Source organism: Anser cygnoides, chromosome 7 (genome assembly GCF_040182565.1).
Source record: "Anser cygnoides isolate HZ-2024a breed goose chromosome 7, Taihu_goose_T2T_genome, whole genome shotgun sequence".
NCBI classification, from domain to species: Eukaryota; Metazoa; Chordata; class Aves; order Anseriformes; family Anatidae; genus Anser; species Anser cygnoides.
The window spans coordinates 17,668,711-17,687,928 of record NC_089879.1 but is presented as its reverse complement, the minus strand read 5'-3'; the positions used below and the strand labels follow the sequence as shown (position 1 = coordinate 17,687,928).

The 19,218-nt window shown below is 34.7% G+C and overlaps 1 protein-coding gene across 2 annotated transcripts in view; it reads left to right on the top strand.

Moving 5' to 3' along the window:
- The window catches only part of PCGF5 (polycomb group ring finger 5), a 35,047-nt gene extending 20,080 nt beyond the window's left edge, over window positions 1-14,967 (top strand). Inside the window, exons 8-10 of one of the 2 annotated variants that reach the window (XM_067000994.1) lie at window positions 747-836; window positions 2,739-2,798; window positions 5,057-14,967. In XM_067000994.1, the coding sequence (XP_066857095.1) occupies window positions 747-836; window positions 2,739-2,798; window positions 5,057-5,104 (198 nt within the window). In that variant the 3' untranslated portion in view covers window positions 5,105-14,967. The remainder of the gene's footprint in view (window positions 1-746; window positions 837-2,738; window positions 2,799-5,056) is intronic. The other variant, XM_067000995.1, reaches the window with a different exon arrangement.
- Window positions 14,968-19,218: the final 4,251 nt, after the last annotated feature.

Sequence of the window (19,218 nt, the reverse complement as noted above, 5' to 3'; positions counted from 1 at the left end):
CGTTAATTAATCTCACTCTGACACCTTAAAGTTCTGTGTCATGTGGTATCTGCTTACTTGAAAATTTAAATATTTTTTTCCTCTTAAAAGTAGGAAAGCATTTATGGCTATAGTAATGAAAAAACAGCCATAGATTTTCACTGGAGGGTAAACTTAAGGTGATATAATACAGTTTAAATCAGTCATCTTTAACAGTAAGATAAACACCTTTTTGCTTATGCCTTTAGTCCTCAAGTTAATGAAGAATCATGTCTTTATACTCAGAAATGCATTTACCTTGTAATTTATAGTTATTTTTAAACTAAAATTTTTAAGTTAATTCATAACTTATTTTAAAAAGCTGACAATTACAGTACTTTGGTTTTGTAAGTTTGGGTTTGAAAGGGCATTGCAGAGTACCTTCAATATGCAACACAAGGCTTTATCTTCAAACAGACACTGTGTGGCATTGATAAATAGAGGAAACATTTATCTACTAGTGATTTTCTACCTAGTTTAGTAGATTTTCTTCTGTCAACATTTTCATTGAAAACATAAAAGTGAAAAAAATAAATTGGAATACTACTGTACAAAATAGCACCTTGTCAGTATGTTGGATTTATTAAGATTTGATACATATTTCTGATAGAATCATTGTATTATAATAGAAGTTCTGGGATTCATTCTCAGAGGTTCTCTTAAGAGTTTATTTAGTCATTAAAATTTTACATAAGTTTGTCTTACTGTTTGTTCTGTTGTATTTTAAGCTGGATGTACTATGCAATGGAGAAATCATGGGAAAGGATCATACTATGGAATTCATCTATATGACAAGATGGAGACTAAGAGGCGAAAACGTAAATGCTGTTACATTATTAATAGATGATGTTTTGGTGTATTTATTGTAGAGAGTATACATGCTTTCACAGCTTGGCACAAAATATATACCATGACCCTTCAAAAACCCTGAATTTAAAAATCGATTTTGCATGACTTCTGGATTTCTTATTTTAAAAAGGATCTAGTGAGTGAAACTCTGCAGCAAGTATATTGTGTAGAATCTGAAACTTAAAATTAGCAGGTATACAGAATTTTAATAGAAGTCCTGCTCAGAATTTTAAGTCAGCTATCTGAAAACTCCAAGCACTTATTTTCTGCAAGTTTCCTTTTAATGACCTTTTACATCTTAATAGTTAAGGAATCTGCATCTGACAGTTCTTTATTTAGAATTTGTTTTACTGAGTCGGTAATAAACCATAACACTGAAAAATTATGGGAGAAATCTAATTGATTTATGATGGTTTCTGTTAATACTAAACCCATGTTATTTAGCTATGTTGTATAACAAGCACTAACATCCAGGTAACACAGCTAGAGGTGTTTTTCTTCTCGTATGTGTATATTTTAGAATATTTGATTTATTAAACAACCTTTCTTTCAGGTCTGATATTGTTTGATTTAGTAGCTCTTACATTTCCTTGTATACTAAGTATTTTTTTTATTTTTATTCATTTGTTTGTATGTGGCTATTGATCGCTCTTCACTCCTTACTCCTTACTGCTTTATGCTACAAGCAGATTTGTTGCCTATCACTACCAGTGGGGGCTATATTGGAGCACAGCTAAAGTTATGCACTTAAGTTAGTTTATTAATCTGTAGAAAATTCCAAACTTTCTATACTCTTTTTAAGCTTTCTAGTACTTGGAATTAAAATGCACTGGGACTTGGACAGAGAAGACAGAGGATTAAGCACACTGTGGAGTTAACGATTCAAAAGTTTCTTAAAGTTTCACCTTAATCTGGAGGGAAAAAAAAAAAAGGTGAAAAATTCATAGGAACTAAGGGTGTTAAAGTGTGTAGGAAAGTATTAGTTACGTTTGAAAATAATATTGCACTGAAATTTGATGTTTACTGAAACCCCAAACTGTACCAGTAACACCCTAAGTACCATTTTTCTAGTACTGCCTTGACACCAGTGGTATGTGTTTGCCTAGCCATTTTATATTTTGTTAGCACTCGTTGTACTATTATGAAATGTTGAAGCAACAACTTTAGTGATAACAGGTAGTTGTCATGAAATTTAGTCCTGCAGACCATGCCTACAGATGGACCTTTGGCAGTTGCACTGGTTTGTAAGCAACGGTAATAGCCATCTTGACAAAAAGGACATTATTTATACTGGTTATTTTTTTTCAAAAGTCTCAGAACTATCGTTTTAACCTTAAATAAATATAAAAGTTGACAACTTTTGCTTAGATTTGTAAGTTATGTTTACATACACAGAATATAGTCAGGTAAGGGTTCGTCTTCTCCTTTATGCAGTTTTAAATCATTCCCCTGAAGTCAGAGATGACAAACTAAAACCTGTAAAAATTACATTGTGCTGGTGATAAATCTAGTATCATCTGGGCTTCTAATTTTGTTTTCCCTAACTTTGTTGGGTCTTGTTATAAAACAGAAGTTGCAATGGTAATTAATTAACGATCTCTTCTTTTGGATGAAGATCAAGTAAATCCATTAGCTATGTCTTTGGTACTATTCACTGTGAGCTTTTGCTGGCACACCTGTGGACCTTTCAAGAGGTAGCATAGCTAAGTGAAAAGATCCATTTATTCGTTAGAGAATTCTTTCTTGTTTTAAACAAGTAAATAAATTTTAAATTTTACATTTGAAAAATAAATTAAAAAATAAAAAAAGAGAAATGTATATGTCCAGCTGTGGATGCCTCTTATCTGATCAGAAAATCATCTCCTTCGCAGTTTCGGTGTCAGAACTGCTCATCTTCGCAAGTCTGCTCACAGGATGGCACTTTATATCAGGTAAGAGGCACTCACGACTGTACATATTACAGTCAGTAAGATCCTGTCAACACTATAGTTGTAATCCAAATTGTGGAGTTTTTATATCATCTCTCATTATAAAGTGCGCAAACACCATGAGCAAGGGCTATTTTCATTCATTCAATAATAGCTTTATCGAATGAATAAATATACTCCATTCAAATTATCAGTTTTTATGTGCTTAAAAGATAAGATTTTTAATTTCCATTAGGTCTGTTATCTTTTTGTTTCATTCTGTAGTTGGATATCAACATCAGTGTGGAAGTGTTATCTAACTTCATCCTTCTAAGTGTTATCTCATCCTTCTAACAAGTAGCATTGGGCAGTCACTGACAAAGGATCAAAACTGAAGAGTGAACCAAAAAAGACCACGCTGGTTTCATATTTTTAAGGCACTTCGTATGTTCTTTTTAATGGAGAGAAGAAGTGTTAATTTTTTCTGCTACTATATTCTTTTCACTTCTTTTCAAATTAGAAATAGAATAATGACTTACCTGTAGAATACAACAAACACCTCCAGAGTCTGCAAATTGAAGTCGATTCCTAGATTTCATTGATCAGCTTGGTGTTTTTTTTCTCTATATATCAAGCAATGTTTCAGTTTGCTCATTGAGCATTTTGAATTGAATTAATTTCTTCTAAAAGTAACTTTGAAAGTCTGAAGTAATGTTTTTACTTGAGAAAAAAAAATTATAGAGGGTTGTTCCTGCTGTGGATGGGAGTGATCTGCTTTACAGTCATGCCTACCTCACTACCTATACTTGCTCCACCATATTGTATTTTATTAGTACAGTTGATTTGTATTTTTTTGTAACAGCACTTGTTTACATGGCAGATTTTTCAGTGAGGTCTCTGCCTGTATGCACTTCCAATTAGAGTTGAGTACTTTTAGATGCAATTTATGTAATCAAAGTATTTGTTTTGAAGCATGAAGAACAAGTGAAATAGCATTTAAAAAGGTGGTAGCCATATCCTAGCTGAGAAAATCAGACCAATTTCTTATACTACAAATACATTTGTTAATTACACACGGTGCTCCCTGTCTTCTCTACTAAATGCTCTTGCTACTGCTGAATACTTCTGGTTTTATGTTTTGATTTCTCTGCACTCCAGTTTTTAAATCCTCAGCAAGTATGTTCACATTTAGTTCTGCTGATCATTTCAGTACCCTAGCATGAAAAGTTTAAGCTGTGTAGGTCTCTGCAGTGGTACCTTTCTTTTTTTGGTCTCTGAATTTTGTCTGTCTTGCATTTGAAGGATGCAGTAAAATATTACTGGTTTTAATGCTAGCTTCTGTAATAATTCTTGACTTTTCCAAATTTGCAATAAAAAAGACTTAAACTATCTATGCCCTATGGCAGAGGCTACTTAAGCCCATGCAGTTGCTGAAACAATAAGATTTTCCTGATTTTTATGCTATAGAAAATGATCAGTAAGTTAAGAGGAAAATGTCAGACTTAAATGAAATGCTGACAGAGTGAAAAAAAAAAAAAGAGATGTTAACAACTTCCAGCAGCAAGCACTGAGATATTCTATGACACTTTCTGGAAGCCTATTCTTACCTCTCATACCACAACAGTTTTGTCCAATTAAGGGATTCAGATAGTTTATTTGCTAATTTTTCGCAATAAGAACTAATAAAAATGTATTGCTAGATCTGAAGTTGACGAGTTTGGATTTCAGGGAGGGGGAAAAGTCAGCCCTCATTTTTCAGAAAATCAGCTGACAGCAATTTGACCTGAATTTTTTTGTTTTTTTTTGGTGGTGGTAGTGTGCTTTTTTTTTTTTTTAATACCAGAGGAACCTAGCTCCTGTAAAAATCAAACTGTATACATCATCTATAGATGGACCTTGTTTTACAAAGTGTAAAATTTTAGGATTATGTCAGCAATGCAGACATAAGAGGATTTATTCGAACATTCCAGTATGTGTCATAAAACATAAAAATCATGAAATACATAAAATTCAGATACAGGAATTTTATATTTATGACAAATAATTACAGTTGACTTAGAGATAAGATATAGATTTGAAGTACAGCTATGGAATTAATTGTTGAAATGTATAGAATTATTTCATATATATAAATAAAACTGATTGCAATATATATGCATCATAGGGATAAGCTCTGGCTATTCTTAAGGCAACCTTTAATTGCATTTCCTTAGTATTTTTTGTGAATTATATCTTCATGTTATTCTTGTCTGTTGTTGTTTTTCTCTTGCTTTTGTTTTTAGTCTTATCCTATGGTACTTCAGTATCGACCTAGAATTGACTTCGGTTAGACCAAAGGGCCAGATCCCACTGAGATGAATCCTGCACTATTTGTTTACCCATCGACAGATTGCACAATGAATGGATGTGCCTGGATTAGGGGGACACAACCAGATTTTCAGCATGCAAATAAGGACATTGTCTTTCTTAAAATTGTCAGTTGCATCTTTGTTGTTTCTATTAGAGCAAGCCAAGTGCCATTCTGCTACTGAAATGTGCATAAGATATTTGTGAATTTTACAAGTGTGCTGCAAATCATAGCCAAAATCATGAAGTGTACAGTCCAGATTCAAAAACTATGGAATATTTTTTGCTTGTGTGTTAGAAAATTTTTCTGGTCCTAATATTGATTACACTAGCAAAATGGCAAAGTGCTCATTCCATGTGGTGTTGCAGTTTCACACACTTACTATTTTACTGAATATTGTTGTTTAAATCATAGAGTACTGTACAAATAGCTAAGGATTATATCTTGAAGATATTTTGTATAGAAAATATATTTAGAAAAGTGGTGATTGTGCCACTACCTTTTTCTTGATAAGCTTCTCATGGGTCCAGGTATAGCTCACTCATGAGTGTGCAAGAGTTCTTTTGTAGTGAATGAAGATTAATTACCCTTAACAAGAGATGTTTAACATGATAATTCAAAAAAGTAATTTTAAATTGTCTAAATAGACTCTGCCAATATTGCTTAAAAGCATAGCAGCCTTTGTGATTGCACTTTTCTATGGCTACCCTAAAGATTGGAATTTGGGATACAGCTGTTTTTGGAAAATGGCTTCTGGTCAGGTTACATTTCTTCTAATAAAGCCTTCATAAAAATGAAGTTAAAATAATTTATCTATGAAACAAATTTCACTGTCGGGTTACAGCCAAGGCAAAATTTACACATAGTTATTGCACTTCATGGTAAGCACTTCCTTTTAAGATTGGGTGAAGGATATGCTAAAAAAAAAAATAACATAGCTTTAATTACATTATATATCTCTTGTGACTATCTGGGGCTTAGAATTCATTGTAGAAATTTTTCACTAGTTGAAGCCATGTCATAAAACTATTTCCATAAAATTAGAGGCAATGCAATACTGAAGATAAGCAGTCTGACCAAAATAATTGTTCGGATCATTGTTTTTTTCCTAAGATCTGGTAGTGCTGGATAGAAGAGTGATTGTTGCCTTAGGTGTTGCAAGCAAAATTGTTCAAGTATAGAATGTCTATTGAGGTTTCTGGTAATGTTGCAGGGAGCATAGTAATGCATGTTTCCTGTAGTCTTCCATTGTCTTTGCTCTGCTTAAAAATCAAATGAGTTTTTTACTTCAAATTCTGTGGAGATATCTGTAGTTCAGTACCTTTATATAATTTCTACTTAATACACACCTGCTAGTATTGTAGATAGCTATTTACTTTCCTATGCCTTTTGCATGCAACAGAAAAGAACCAAATCAACTTTTCAGAAGCTAATCTAGTCGTACTTAGGACAAACTGAAAATTCTATCTTGAAAACCTTGGGACCAGGTATAAAAGATAGATGCAAGGCTGTAACTCCTTTTTAAATGTATATTCACGTACGTTAGTATGTTTCTGTAGGAGAAGCGTGTATGTTGTGGATTAAATCTGGCCCCCTTAGTGTTTGCAGGAGTTGCAACGTTGATGACCTGAGGAACCCGTACATAGTTAGGTTAAGTCCTGCCATTGCACTCCAAAGCCCGTGTGACATGCAGAAATAAAGATGCTGTCGGTAGCAGTCTGTTTAGGAAACCTGCCATTGCAGGTCAAGGTTGCACATATTGTGCAGATGCCAGTGAACCTAGGGAAGCAAAATGTTCAGGAAGGTGCTGCTCCTTTCTACAGGCATAACGTGCTGACTGGTACAGGCACTGCTTCGCCCACCCTGTGGGTGGGAACAGGGCCACATGCTGGCTGCAGGAAGTGGTCATCTTTTCGTCCACACGGTGTATAATGTGCTGCTACTTGACAGAAGTGAGAAGAGACTCCGTGTAGGGAGGGCACTGTTTCTTTGCAGAGAAAAAGTTCTTTGTGTGCATGGAGGTCCTTCTCAAGGAGCAGCTTGTCAGATCAGAGCATGCATTCTAATTGCAAGTCATTGTTACCTTTAGTATATACAATTGTTTTATATGGTATAAATAGGATATTATTTGTAAATATTTACATGCACATGCAAATGACACCTTACAGTTTTTTATATATTTCACGTGTTTTTATACCAGAATTTTCACTGTAGATTCACCTAACATAAAATGGCTGTTTCAGTTTATCATGAAACAATACTACTCTTCAGCATAATTTCTGCTTGGTTTGGGGGACAGTTTTTTTTCTCAAGAATTGCTCTTGCTGTTTTGACAAATTTGAACAGATTTGATGGGGAAAAAGAAAAAGAACGTGTTAATTTTAATGCATTTTCAGTTGTCTTACACAGAACTTTTCATCCAGCAAGCAGGACCCTTGAAATTTGACTACTTTGTGATGTTTTCTGAATGACATCCTGATAGAAGATTTGATGTTTAATGACTTTATGTATTCACAATTCAGAGAACCATGAATTTGTCTTGATCAAAATTGGATACTGTTAATTCATGGTATTTTTTGGGTGTAACTTAAAGCTAGTTCACGGAAGGCAAATCTTCATTTTAAGTATGGAAAATACAGATAGATATGATTTAATGTTCCCAGCTGAGAATTATGGCCTTAAATGCTTTTAAATGCATATAATCTAGCCAACTACCTACAATTTATGCATTTCTGATTTGATGGCACAGCGCCTGAGTGCTGTTCTACTTTAATAGTTTTAGTAGCAGTGAAGTGCCAGTGAAATACATATCTAAACTGGGCAGCTTGTATAACACAGACATCACCTTTTTTACAGGGAAATTCTCTTCTGTATTGTACGTATGTGCCATGTGTCTACAGATAGGCATATTTGATTCATTTGTGCCAATTAAAAATACCTGAACAACATAGGAATGTGAGAATGCATGTACAGATTCCTGTGTGCCAAAGATGGAGTAAGTGGAATGAGTAGTAAGCATTCTACTAGAACTGCACCGTATTCCATCACAGAGCAGATTACTGTATACAGCGCACACTTTCTGAAGGTTTCCATGACAAAGTGTCACCACTGCATGTTTGTAAAGAATAGGAACATAAAAGAAGTGTTGCTGCAACTGTTTTTCTTAGGCTTTCCCGTACTGTCAGCACCTAGCCGCAGAAGAATAAGACCTAAAAAATTCGACACTACTACCTAAACTTGCTGTCTCTTATTTAGCACATTTGGTGCTTTTTTTTTTTTTCTGAAAGAGAAGAATTGTCTCTGCTTTTGTTTTGGGTAACGTATTAATGAAAGTTTTAAGCAACTTTTCATTGGGCATAGCTGTGTGCTGCATTTGTCTAGTAACAAACTACCTAGAATTTACAAGTGAGATCCTATAAAATCTCAAACAGTATAGAATTCGATAATCAAGAAATGTATTTTCCATCATGCCTTGCTACAGTGCTCCTAGCTAAGGCCCTAGTCCTTTAAAACACATTTTTATTTGGATGAAATACCAAATAAGATTACTACGATAATCTTAAGTGACTCATCACTACTGTACTTACCGCTCACATGAGTTCTTCTGGGATTTGGGTCCTAGCAGTATGCAACACTCTTAAGTATATTGGGCATACTCAGCTAGCTTGCAGCTATTATGCAAAAAATAATAATAAATAAAATAAAAATAAAAAAAATATGAAAACTATTATTTTGACTTTACCGAAAATGTTATATAAAGTGCCTGATTATTAATACAGAATATATTTTAAAACCATTATTTGCATTTGGCAGGGTAATATTTCCTTCTGTATCTTATCAATGGTCTTAATATTTTCAGCAAGAGTATTTCATAATTTTTCTGTATTGAGAAGCCTTCTTTCGTGTGAAACAAGCAGAAAAATAAATGTTCTGTCAGTTTTTTTTCAATTTCAAATTATCTGTCTCAGTAGAAACTATATGAAAAGAATACTTCTATATTGAAGTTATTTCATTTTCTGTGTGAGGTGACCTTGAATTCTGAATCTTGATCTTTTTTCTCCTAGGCTCCAAAGATTTGACTCTACTTTTCTCTGCTGCAGTTATCAAAAACAGTTCCAGTATATCTGTAGGAGAAGAGATTATCACATTCCTTTTAGGCATAAGATAGACTCTCTCTTCTCCACTGCAGACAAAGTGATGGTGCAGAGTTCCCATCTCACCCATTCTACATGTAATTTTTAGGCATGGCTTTGTAAGAGAACTAAAGAATTTCTCTGCTGCTTTCTAAAATAGCAAAAAGTGCTAGTGTTTAGTCTTTAATTGAACCAATCACTGAATTGTATTGTTCCTTTTGCTTGCGACAGAAGGAATAGTCTCCAGCTCTGCCAGGTACTACAGCTGGTAGAAATTCTGTAGAATAGACAATTGTTCAAAACCAATCTTAAGTCACAAAATAAACGTACTGAGCCCTGTTTATAGAGGGAATGCATAAAATACTGGTCAAAAACAGAGAATAATCAAACTCATTTTTATCCTGGAAAAGACCCAAAGCAGTTAAGACATGTTCCTATCCACAGCAAGTATATAAACATTGTAGAGATGCTTAAATCAAGAGCGTGGTCCAATTTCTTCACTTAACCTAGACAAGCTGAAAGCAAGTGTTCAAGAAAGTGGATAATTATAAAAGGTTAATTTGATGATTAATTTGCCTTTACAAAGGGACAATCACGTAGGTACAGCCACTGCTAAGATGGAAGAATGTGTGGCGTGTCCCTTCACAGTTACAACCCCGCAAATCTTCTGGTCTTGTAGTATAAAAATAGTTTCATAGCTAGGACTGAACAGGATGGAGATTCTCTTAAGAGCCAGGGACTATTAAAAGAGTTTGCAGAAGACAGCAAAGCAAAACAAACCTAGACTATGTGACAGACCTCCTTTTGCAGTACAGATACCAAATTGCTGATTGTTATGACAGCACCTTTTTGGACAGAGAGCACACCTGAACTGGGTCCAGAAAAGCTCCACAGCATCAGTTTTCTAGCTCTGAGAGCCAGCAGGTGACACTCTGCATCTCCACTGCATGTCTTAGAACAAGTTAGAAGCAGGTGCCACCGTGACATTAAAAAAGCTAATGCTTAATGCCAAAGAAATTCATGTTTTCTTTTGGAATTAAGTTAGTCTCTCCTGGATTTCACCAAAATGTTAACAGTTCTGCATTTTGAATCCTTTATACCTAATTTGAATGAGATAATGCTTCCGTGAGGTGTTCAGCTAGAGAAGTTTGTTTGAGGAAGGATCACAGTCTACTGGAGCATGTTCCAGGATGGATTCCACGATTCAAGGGGTTTGATTCACGCGAAAGGAAATGTGAAAAGCTTCCAACTGCTCCAGCTACTAGTTTTATGATGTAGGGGGAGTCTAGTCTTCAGGCCTCAGTTGAAATGTCCTTTTGTAGGGATGTCCTCCAAAAGACTTGTAATATTTTTTCTTCGTAAGCAGATCTACCTGTTTTAAGTTTTTTTTATTTTGTTTTTGTTTTGTTTTGTTTTTTTCCACTACTATACTGCCCTTGGATCAGGTAAAAACATCAGATTCCAGAATAGGAGATCTATTAAGGGATTTCTAACTGAGAGAGTCTTGCACCCAAGTTATGTGATATACATCTTCTGAAGTCAGGTAGCTTGCTAACACAGTTAAAAAGGATGTTGTTTTGCTCTCTAGCAAGCAGTTTAAATCCACGCAGTGCTGGTGTGTGGCAATGAAATAGAAGAGCTCTGTAGACTGGTGGATAAGCCCAGGCTACCTTTTGTACCTGTACAGAACCAGAGAGCTGGTTCAGTAGACTCAGGATGGAGAAGACATTCTGGAATGAAAGGTGTCTGCAAGTGGATTTTTTTTTCCTCTAATCACATTAATTTTAACCAAAGAGAGGCATTAATTGGAATTTGCATGTTTATCTAAACCATACAGTGTACTTTTATTTGAAGTAACACGTATTTTTAACAAAAAAAAATCTAATAAGGTTTAACAATGTGACAGATAACAGGGTGAGATGAACAGTAGTTACTGTGCATTTTCCTTTTTCGTGATTGTGATTGGACGGCAAAATAAGGGTTAAGAGTTAGTTGCTATATCAGGTACAAGATTGCTGCAACAGTAAAACATTTGTGCTGCTAGTTAACATACTGAGGTTTGTGTTACAAATGAAGTTGTAATAAAGATGTTTACTAAGAAAGTGAGAGGCACATATTTTATGATGGTATTCTACTCCTAAAATTGTTTTGTATTATAGCATATTGAGTAAATAGTCATTCTTGCTGTTCTCTCATGAATTTTGATGCAGTAAAATGAAACTTGCCCCCTTTATACTGAAAAATATAACATAACTAATTGATCTTAAAATATTCTTCGTTGTCAGATACTTAGTTTGTTCACAAAAAAAAAAAAAGGTTTCCTTAAAAAACAAATTATTTTTATGGATAATCTGATTGCCTAATAGTTTTAAAGGACCTATTTAATACCAAAGTTAAGCCACCCAGAAACTGACTTGGAATAAGGCACTGGAGCGCAGTGGTGGAGAGCTACATCTGGAGCTGGTCCAGCAGAACTTCCTGGTGGTGACTGCGTGTCACCAACTCAAGGGGTAAGGCGTACCTACAAGTTTCCAAAACGAACTTTAAAACAAAAACGGGACTAGCGTAAGGTTAACAGACCTAGAGTAGCTCTATGAGTATAGCTAACGTTCAAAAAGAGCACAAAGGCTTGCATTACTGATGTGTCTGCTATACCTGGCCTGTGAACTAATCAAATACTTCGGTGTGCTGTCAATCCTGTAAACCTTCCGAAGCACAAAATATTCACCAAGCTACTTTGGCATTTTCTAGTTGTAGTGCAGTGATATTTTGGAGGGTGGAAAGGACAGACTTGGAAGATGAGAAAATATTATGTTTTACAGATTTTTATAGATATTTTTTTAGCAAATGGCATTGCTGTCCTCAACATGAGACCATTGATTAGCAAGAAGTCGATTATTTTACTTGTGCAGTATAAAATACAATAAAGAAATCTAAATACCCTAACTTCCTTTTCCAGAATAGTGAATAACTAAACTGGAAAGTAATAGGGCAAGTTAATTATTTAGTTGACTGAAATATTTCATTCTAAAAACTTACCGGTAATAATTTTTTTCTCAAATACGAGCTTCTTAAAATAAGCATGAAGCAGTGCATCATTTTTTCCCTTATTGCAGACTTAACTGTTGACAGGAAAGTTATTTTGCCTTTTTTTTTTTTTAAATGCAGAGCCTGAATTGTTGGATGTTCCAGGCTCCTGAATAGATGCTATAGAGTTAGTCTCAATGGATTTTCTTTGGGATGGGGGCCTAAGTGTCCTTATATAAGCTGTGATCCAAGTTATGATAAGAAAGGAGCCTATGGTGAGCAGTAATAATGTTCTAATGCTTCCTTGCATTTGATCAGTAGCTATTGGTTTTTAATATAACAGCCCTCACAGTACTTAGGAACTCATAGAACATACTGTGTTGTTATGTTGCTAATTTGTTTTAAAATATAAAATGTTTTAAGCTTTTTGTCAAAAGTGATAACATCATATTACAAATAAACCTTTTTGTGGTTGTAAAATTTAGCTTATAAATCATTCAAATTGAAGTGAAAAAACACAGGTCATTGTTAATGACAGTCTATCCTACTATTAAGAATATATGTATTTTTGTAAAGGAAAAGCACTTGTAGATATTTAATCAGTCCAATATCTATCTATGTTAATGTTTTGGAAAAAAAACAAAATGCTGCTTAGAGAATCACTTACATATTTTTATTTGTTGTGCTCAGATGCATTTTCTGTTGATTTATGGAATGTTTATTCTGTGTGAAGCTGTATAGTTAGTACAGCTGGGCTAAATGCATTTGTTACCTGAACTTAATGAAATGGATGTAACTCTGCTGTCATATATTCTGTCCGATCAGAAACCTGTTTGCAAAACATGGATTGGTGGTGCTGTTTTTCATCTTTGATATTAGCTTCATCCTGCCTTAGATCATTTCTACATCATAATAATTATAAAAATACTAGCAGACTTTTGTGGTGTTTGTGTTTTAATAGATGTTTTAGGGCATATTTGGTTATTCAGTTATATCTTATTATACTTACGAACATTTATATAAAACAGTGACAAAAATTTACATATGGTATTTAAAATGCGATTCCCCCAGATGAAAAATGTGCCAGATTAGTCAAGTTTAATAATTTTCCTCCAAAGGAAACTACTGCTAGGTACATGCATGGAATTTGATTGCATCACTAAAGTTTATGAATATTTGTACAAATAGTGTTTTGGTTTTTTGGCTTTTTTGTTTGTTTGTTTTTAATCCAGAATAATTCATTTCTTGTAACATTTTGAGGCTATTCAAAACTTCATCCTTAACTATATTTTGACTCAATGTAGTGGATTTACACAGTTTCAAAAAAAAAAAAAAAAAGATCAAAACGGAGAATTTTATTGGAGTACTAGTAGAGACTGGTGACCACATTTGTTTGTAGTTATTCATGTACAGTCCAAATTTTATTTACTTGTTTCAGTGGGATTCTACAGGGTCTTCTCAGTGGTTAAAGTCTTCAGTGGAGTTACTTTGTGTAGTTGCCATTGTAGCTAAGACTCAAAATGGCCCAGAGGTCCCACTTCCTCACTGAATTTTCTTTCATGGTTGGCTTGTTCAATGTCTAACTAATATTGTTTAAATTTAATCTTATTATACTAACCTTCCTGTAAGTAAATAAATTTTGTAACATTCAATGTATACACTAGCAGTAGTTTCAGTGTTATAAACACAGCTGAGTAAATACTTGCAGAATTGTGAAATAAGGGGAGAATTTCACTTGAACTATGAATATTTGTCACAACAGTATCTTATTAATATGCATGCTTCACAAAGATCTGTGAGTGATCAGTTTCTAATGTGTTTTATTATTTGAACATTGTACATATTTATAACTTTTCTTAAGAGCTAATTTACGTATGGATTCATTGGGGGTCAACATCTCAGGGTCCACAAAGTAGCATTTTAAAAACTTAAATCCATTTGGGCTATGAATGCAATACCAGTATTGCAGTCTTGTGTCTCCTAAAGAACCAAATACTTTGTATTTCAAAGTGTTTAAAAACACTGTAAATTTCATCCAGTTCTACCAAAGGAATATTTTTTCATATGTGCTGACATCATTAGAAACTGAGTTGTGGCCCTGGAAAAAATGAGATGCCTATAACTGAGTTAGCACTGGAGAGCAATTTAACAATTAGGTAAATGAAGTGCTGGCACTAATTTCCATTTTGACAAAAAGCTGTGGTACTGCCTTTTGGTGCATGTTTGAAGATGCATCTACATTTGTAAACAAGGTTTTAGAGCAGTAGCTCGCGCAAACCCTGTAAATGGACCTGTTTGAATCTTGTGTATTAAATATGATTGATATGTAATATTTATAATTATGTAACTACTTGTAAGTTTCAGTACCAGTGATGTTAAATGGAGTGCTTCATGCTAATGTCAAGAATGTTCACAGCACCTTTATAACCACTGATAACAAATTGCAGTTTGGTATGACCCATGTGCTGCAAGATGCCTCTAGCCCAGTTGGATTAATTTTATAAAAAAATCTAGATGAGCAAGAAGTATAACTAATCTGCTTACTAGCACTGAATTGCTCCTTTCTCAAAGCAATAAATATATTCATGTTGTAACATCTGTTGTGCAGCCTACATTCGAGTTGTTTTGTTGCATTGTTTCTATATAATTTATTTTGTGCAATAAAAAAATCTCTGGTTTTATCTGACTTTTTCTCTAATTTGTAACAATACTTCAATTAAAACCTTTGCTAGCTTTATGGCTTAGTCATGGAAGTAGGTGTACTATCAACTCACAGAAACGCAAAATTGAAAATGGAATGCAGAAATGTTTTACCTTATAGAAAAAGCAGAATGTACTTAAATGGCCTAATTTTGTTCTCATTAATGTCAAAGGGAGCATTACCATTCATTTTTGTGGGTGCAGAGCCTGCCAAGCACTAAAGTTGACTGGATATGGCACCCCATCTGCAAAATATACACACATACTGAGTTATTGAGAAGAAAAACAATGGAGGAAGAGATGTTATTCAGGAAAACTCGTGTTTTTTACCTGAGATGTGAAACCTGTAATACCGCTGCATGAGATCTGAGATGTTTCAGATTAGGAAATAATAGAAAGGGTTGCTGATTAAAATGACCTGAGACAATAAGCATTTTGCATCCTCTTGTAAAATTCTTCTAGATGCTAGCAGAAAGAAGATGATAACTTCCTGTGAACTCAAAATGTGAAGGTGTATATAGTATTTTGCAATACGTACATATGATTAAGTGAAACACATTTTCCATGGCTGGTTTAGATTTGTTAGCAATGCTGCAGTTTGCTGATACACAGGCAAAGAGCAGTTATGTGATGATATTTGCTGCTATGAGAACCAGTGCAACAGGAGGAGTGCAGCTTATCTGTCTTTCTTTTGAAGCCTTTTCTTGTTGAATATTTGACCTCCAAATATTTGGAATATGTTATTATATAAGTTTTGTCAAAGGTCATACTCTATGACCTTAGAAATAATAATTTCCCTTCTTATAAATGTGTTCTTGAGACTGGTCAATCAAGGAAAAAAAAAAACAAGCTGCGTAATGCTTCTACAATATTTATGAAACAGAAATTCGTTGAATGGTATTTAGCTGCAAAATTCTGCTCCTAAGTAGGGAACAATGATTCTTCAAACAAAATTTCCAGGAGAAAAAAAAAAGTGTTGCTGATTAAATTAAAGATTTACTTTGTTTCAGGCAGCTAAAAAAAGAATCGTTACAGGAAAAACACGCAAAGGTCTAGTAACAAATGCATAATCAGTCATCAGTCCTGATTATGATTTATTGAAGGAGGAATCTGTAAGTCCTTCCTGGAGCCAGAGCTGCAGGTAGGTGGTATACAAACAGCTATTTACATTGGGGTGTAGCTTATGAATTTCCCTGTTAATAGAACTGTGATTCAAATTGTTTTATATTGTGTTTTATTTTTTATTATTATTATTCTAGAGGAGCATATGCTGTGCAACATCTATAGGCAAGATTTTTTTTTTTTTTTTCAGGAGAAAAGTGATTTAGTAATCTAGCTTTCATTAAAGAAACAGAAATTTGCTGGCAATATGTAATATGAGCACCTCGTTCCAGTGGCAGACTTCCAACATCTTCATTTGGAAAGAAGACTGCTGCATTCATAATTCATAAAAGCATTGGCATCTATCCCATTAAACTAACACAGGAAGAGAAAACATACTCAAAAACATTCTGTCCATCTTTTCTAAACTATTTATAGGTGGAATTCTGTCTTTTTCTGGACTACACAAAAAATACAGTAAGTACATTTATAGATAGGAAAAATAATTACAATAATCAACCTATTGATAAAAAGCGCTGTGCTTAATACCAGGTATGGAGAAATTTTAAATTTCTTGGATTTAATTTCGTCCTCTGGTGACTGAAGATGCATAACGTGTGTGTGCCAGTGCCTCTGCAGACTTCCAGTCCTCTTGTCAGTAGCCTCTACAGATTTAAATGTTCTGGGACATCTGTAGACCTGGCAGACCTTGTTACTAGCCAGTATTCTTCCTTTATATTTTCTGTTCATGTTCTTCTCAAAATAGTATAATTTTTGTCTTGACTACTTTCTCAAATGTGTTTTATTCTAATGCTCCTCCCTCTAAAGTACTAAAAGCGATGCAGACTAAGAGAGTACCCTGTACGTTCATCTTCGTGTCCTTATGCTGCACCCAACATTGAGATTCCTGAACATCTTGAAAAGTGGTCTCAGGAAGATCAGCATTGCTCCTGTGCTTTGCTGGTTTATGATGCTAAATTTTTAAACCATCTTATTACACATGAAGAACTCCCAGCAGGAAAATGGCTTTGAACAGCTGATCTAATGGTATTTTCTGAGACAGATAATGCATTTTTTTAAGAAATAAATGGTTTTCTTGTTATATAAGGGGCTACTTACCCAATTTCACAGGAGCTGCAAAATTCAACAGAGTATCTTGAAAATCTTGTTCATGTGAACAAGTCAACTGTCATCAGGCTTGATGTATTTTACCATTGTAAAAAAATAACACTTGTTCTGGTGTTCAGCACTAGGGTAGCTGAAAATAATAGATTTCCTACTATTTACTGTAAACCCTGCTATATAGCATTGTATATTGATTTGTCATAGGTTTCATACTTCATGTATGAAACGGTTTCAGAAGCTATCTATGCTACAGCATCGAAAATTGGCCATCTGGACAGTATTCAGTTCCTCAAAGTTCTGAAATGTGTTTGAATCCTTTAAAAAAAAAAAAAAAAAAGAGGTGTCCTTCTCCCTTGGAAGCGACCAACATCCAGAATAGCACCTGTACTGTGAAGTGTGTTCCTTCTTCATCTTCAGTGCTGATTGCGTTCTAATGCTAAACAGCAATATCAGGGATTTCATCTAGACCCTTTCTCTTCCTGTAAATGTTTACCTCACACTTTTGTTCTCTGGTAATGAAAATTCTTGGAACAAGAAATAAGAAGAAGAAGAATAGGCTTGGACCTGTATTGGTAAATAAAGTTCTGTAACTTAGAGCAGTCAGCCTACCCCATTCTTCTCATGTTCTTCTGATTGCCAGAACCTTTCTTCTCAGCATGAAAAGGTGGTTCAGGAGTACCTTACGAATAAACAGTAGGACATTGCTAATCTGCTTGAGGTAAGCGATATATTACTTACTTTTCAGTTTCTGAATAACTGTGATTTTGAAGAGATCTCTGGCTAATATTTTGAGAGGATGAATGTGCTCGTTCAGAGCATTACCCATCTAATTCAACAATTTATTTATTCATAGAGTGATAAAAAGGTGACAGGCTAGTGGAAATGTGTGTTAATATAAAAATAAATAAGTCATGCTATAGCTTATTTAGAGAAGTTCTACTGTGAAGGATAGAATTTGCACCGTTCCTGTTTTCAACCAAAGGCTGCTATAATTTGAGTTCTTTACTTGCTGTGAAAACCACAAGGAATCGCAGCATGATCACAGCATGAAGCCAAAGAAGTGTTATGTAGACGCTTGATCCCGTAGACAGGCATGTGATTAAAGACTATTCACATGTGTGACCTGCAACACGTGCACAGGATTTTAGTGATGCTATTATGGAAATATCAATTGGCTTGCTTAGTGGCATGTTCTCCACTTGTTTTACAGATTGTATGTAAAACAAGAAAATCACTGGGGAAAACAGATGCCTAGCATGTCAGAGGAATCTGAGGTGCTTTGTAAATTATATGTTTAAAACATACATATGCGGGAGGGGCTTTGCTATAACAACATGGCCATAGGTGAAAGCAGAATCGAGCAAGCAAGCAATACCACCTTCAGCTGCAACTCACGAAGATAAGTTTTCAAGGTAGCAGTAACTTGAAATCACAATTCACATTGAAATTTGTTCAGGCCTGTCCCGACTTTGGAGAAAAGTGCCCAGAAAAAAAAGTGCATTAGCGAGGCAGCACTGTGCTGCTGTGCCGGCTGGGTTTGAACTGAGGTACAAGGTATGTTTCTTAGAAGTCCTCCCTTTTTGCTACTACGAAGCTTAGACTTAGTTTCAGCCACTGTTTGCAGTCCAACATTGAGGCTTTCTAAAGAACATGACCTTGGAAAACAGTAGAAGGGCATCTTGTAGCCTTACCAGAGCAGAAAAAAATAGACAATAAATAAAATAATATTTAAAAAAAAAAAAAAAAAAGGAAAGAAAAGGTGTCCTGGTTATGGTAGAAGATAAAAGGCTTCTTGGTGTGGCCATAGGCCTGAGGCTGTGAAGCCCACTGCAAGACAGTCTGTAGGGTTACAGGTTGCTTGTTGATGACTACTTTGGGAGCGTAGGTCCTGGGAAAGGAAAGCCACCTGTTGTGAGGCAGCTCTCTTGTCTGGTCTGCTTTCATTTGCCCACAAGCGATCACTGGAATAAGAACCTGTATTTGGGGTGGCGGCGGTGGAAAATAATGTTGT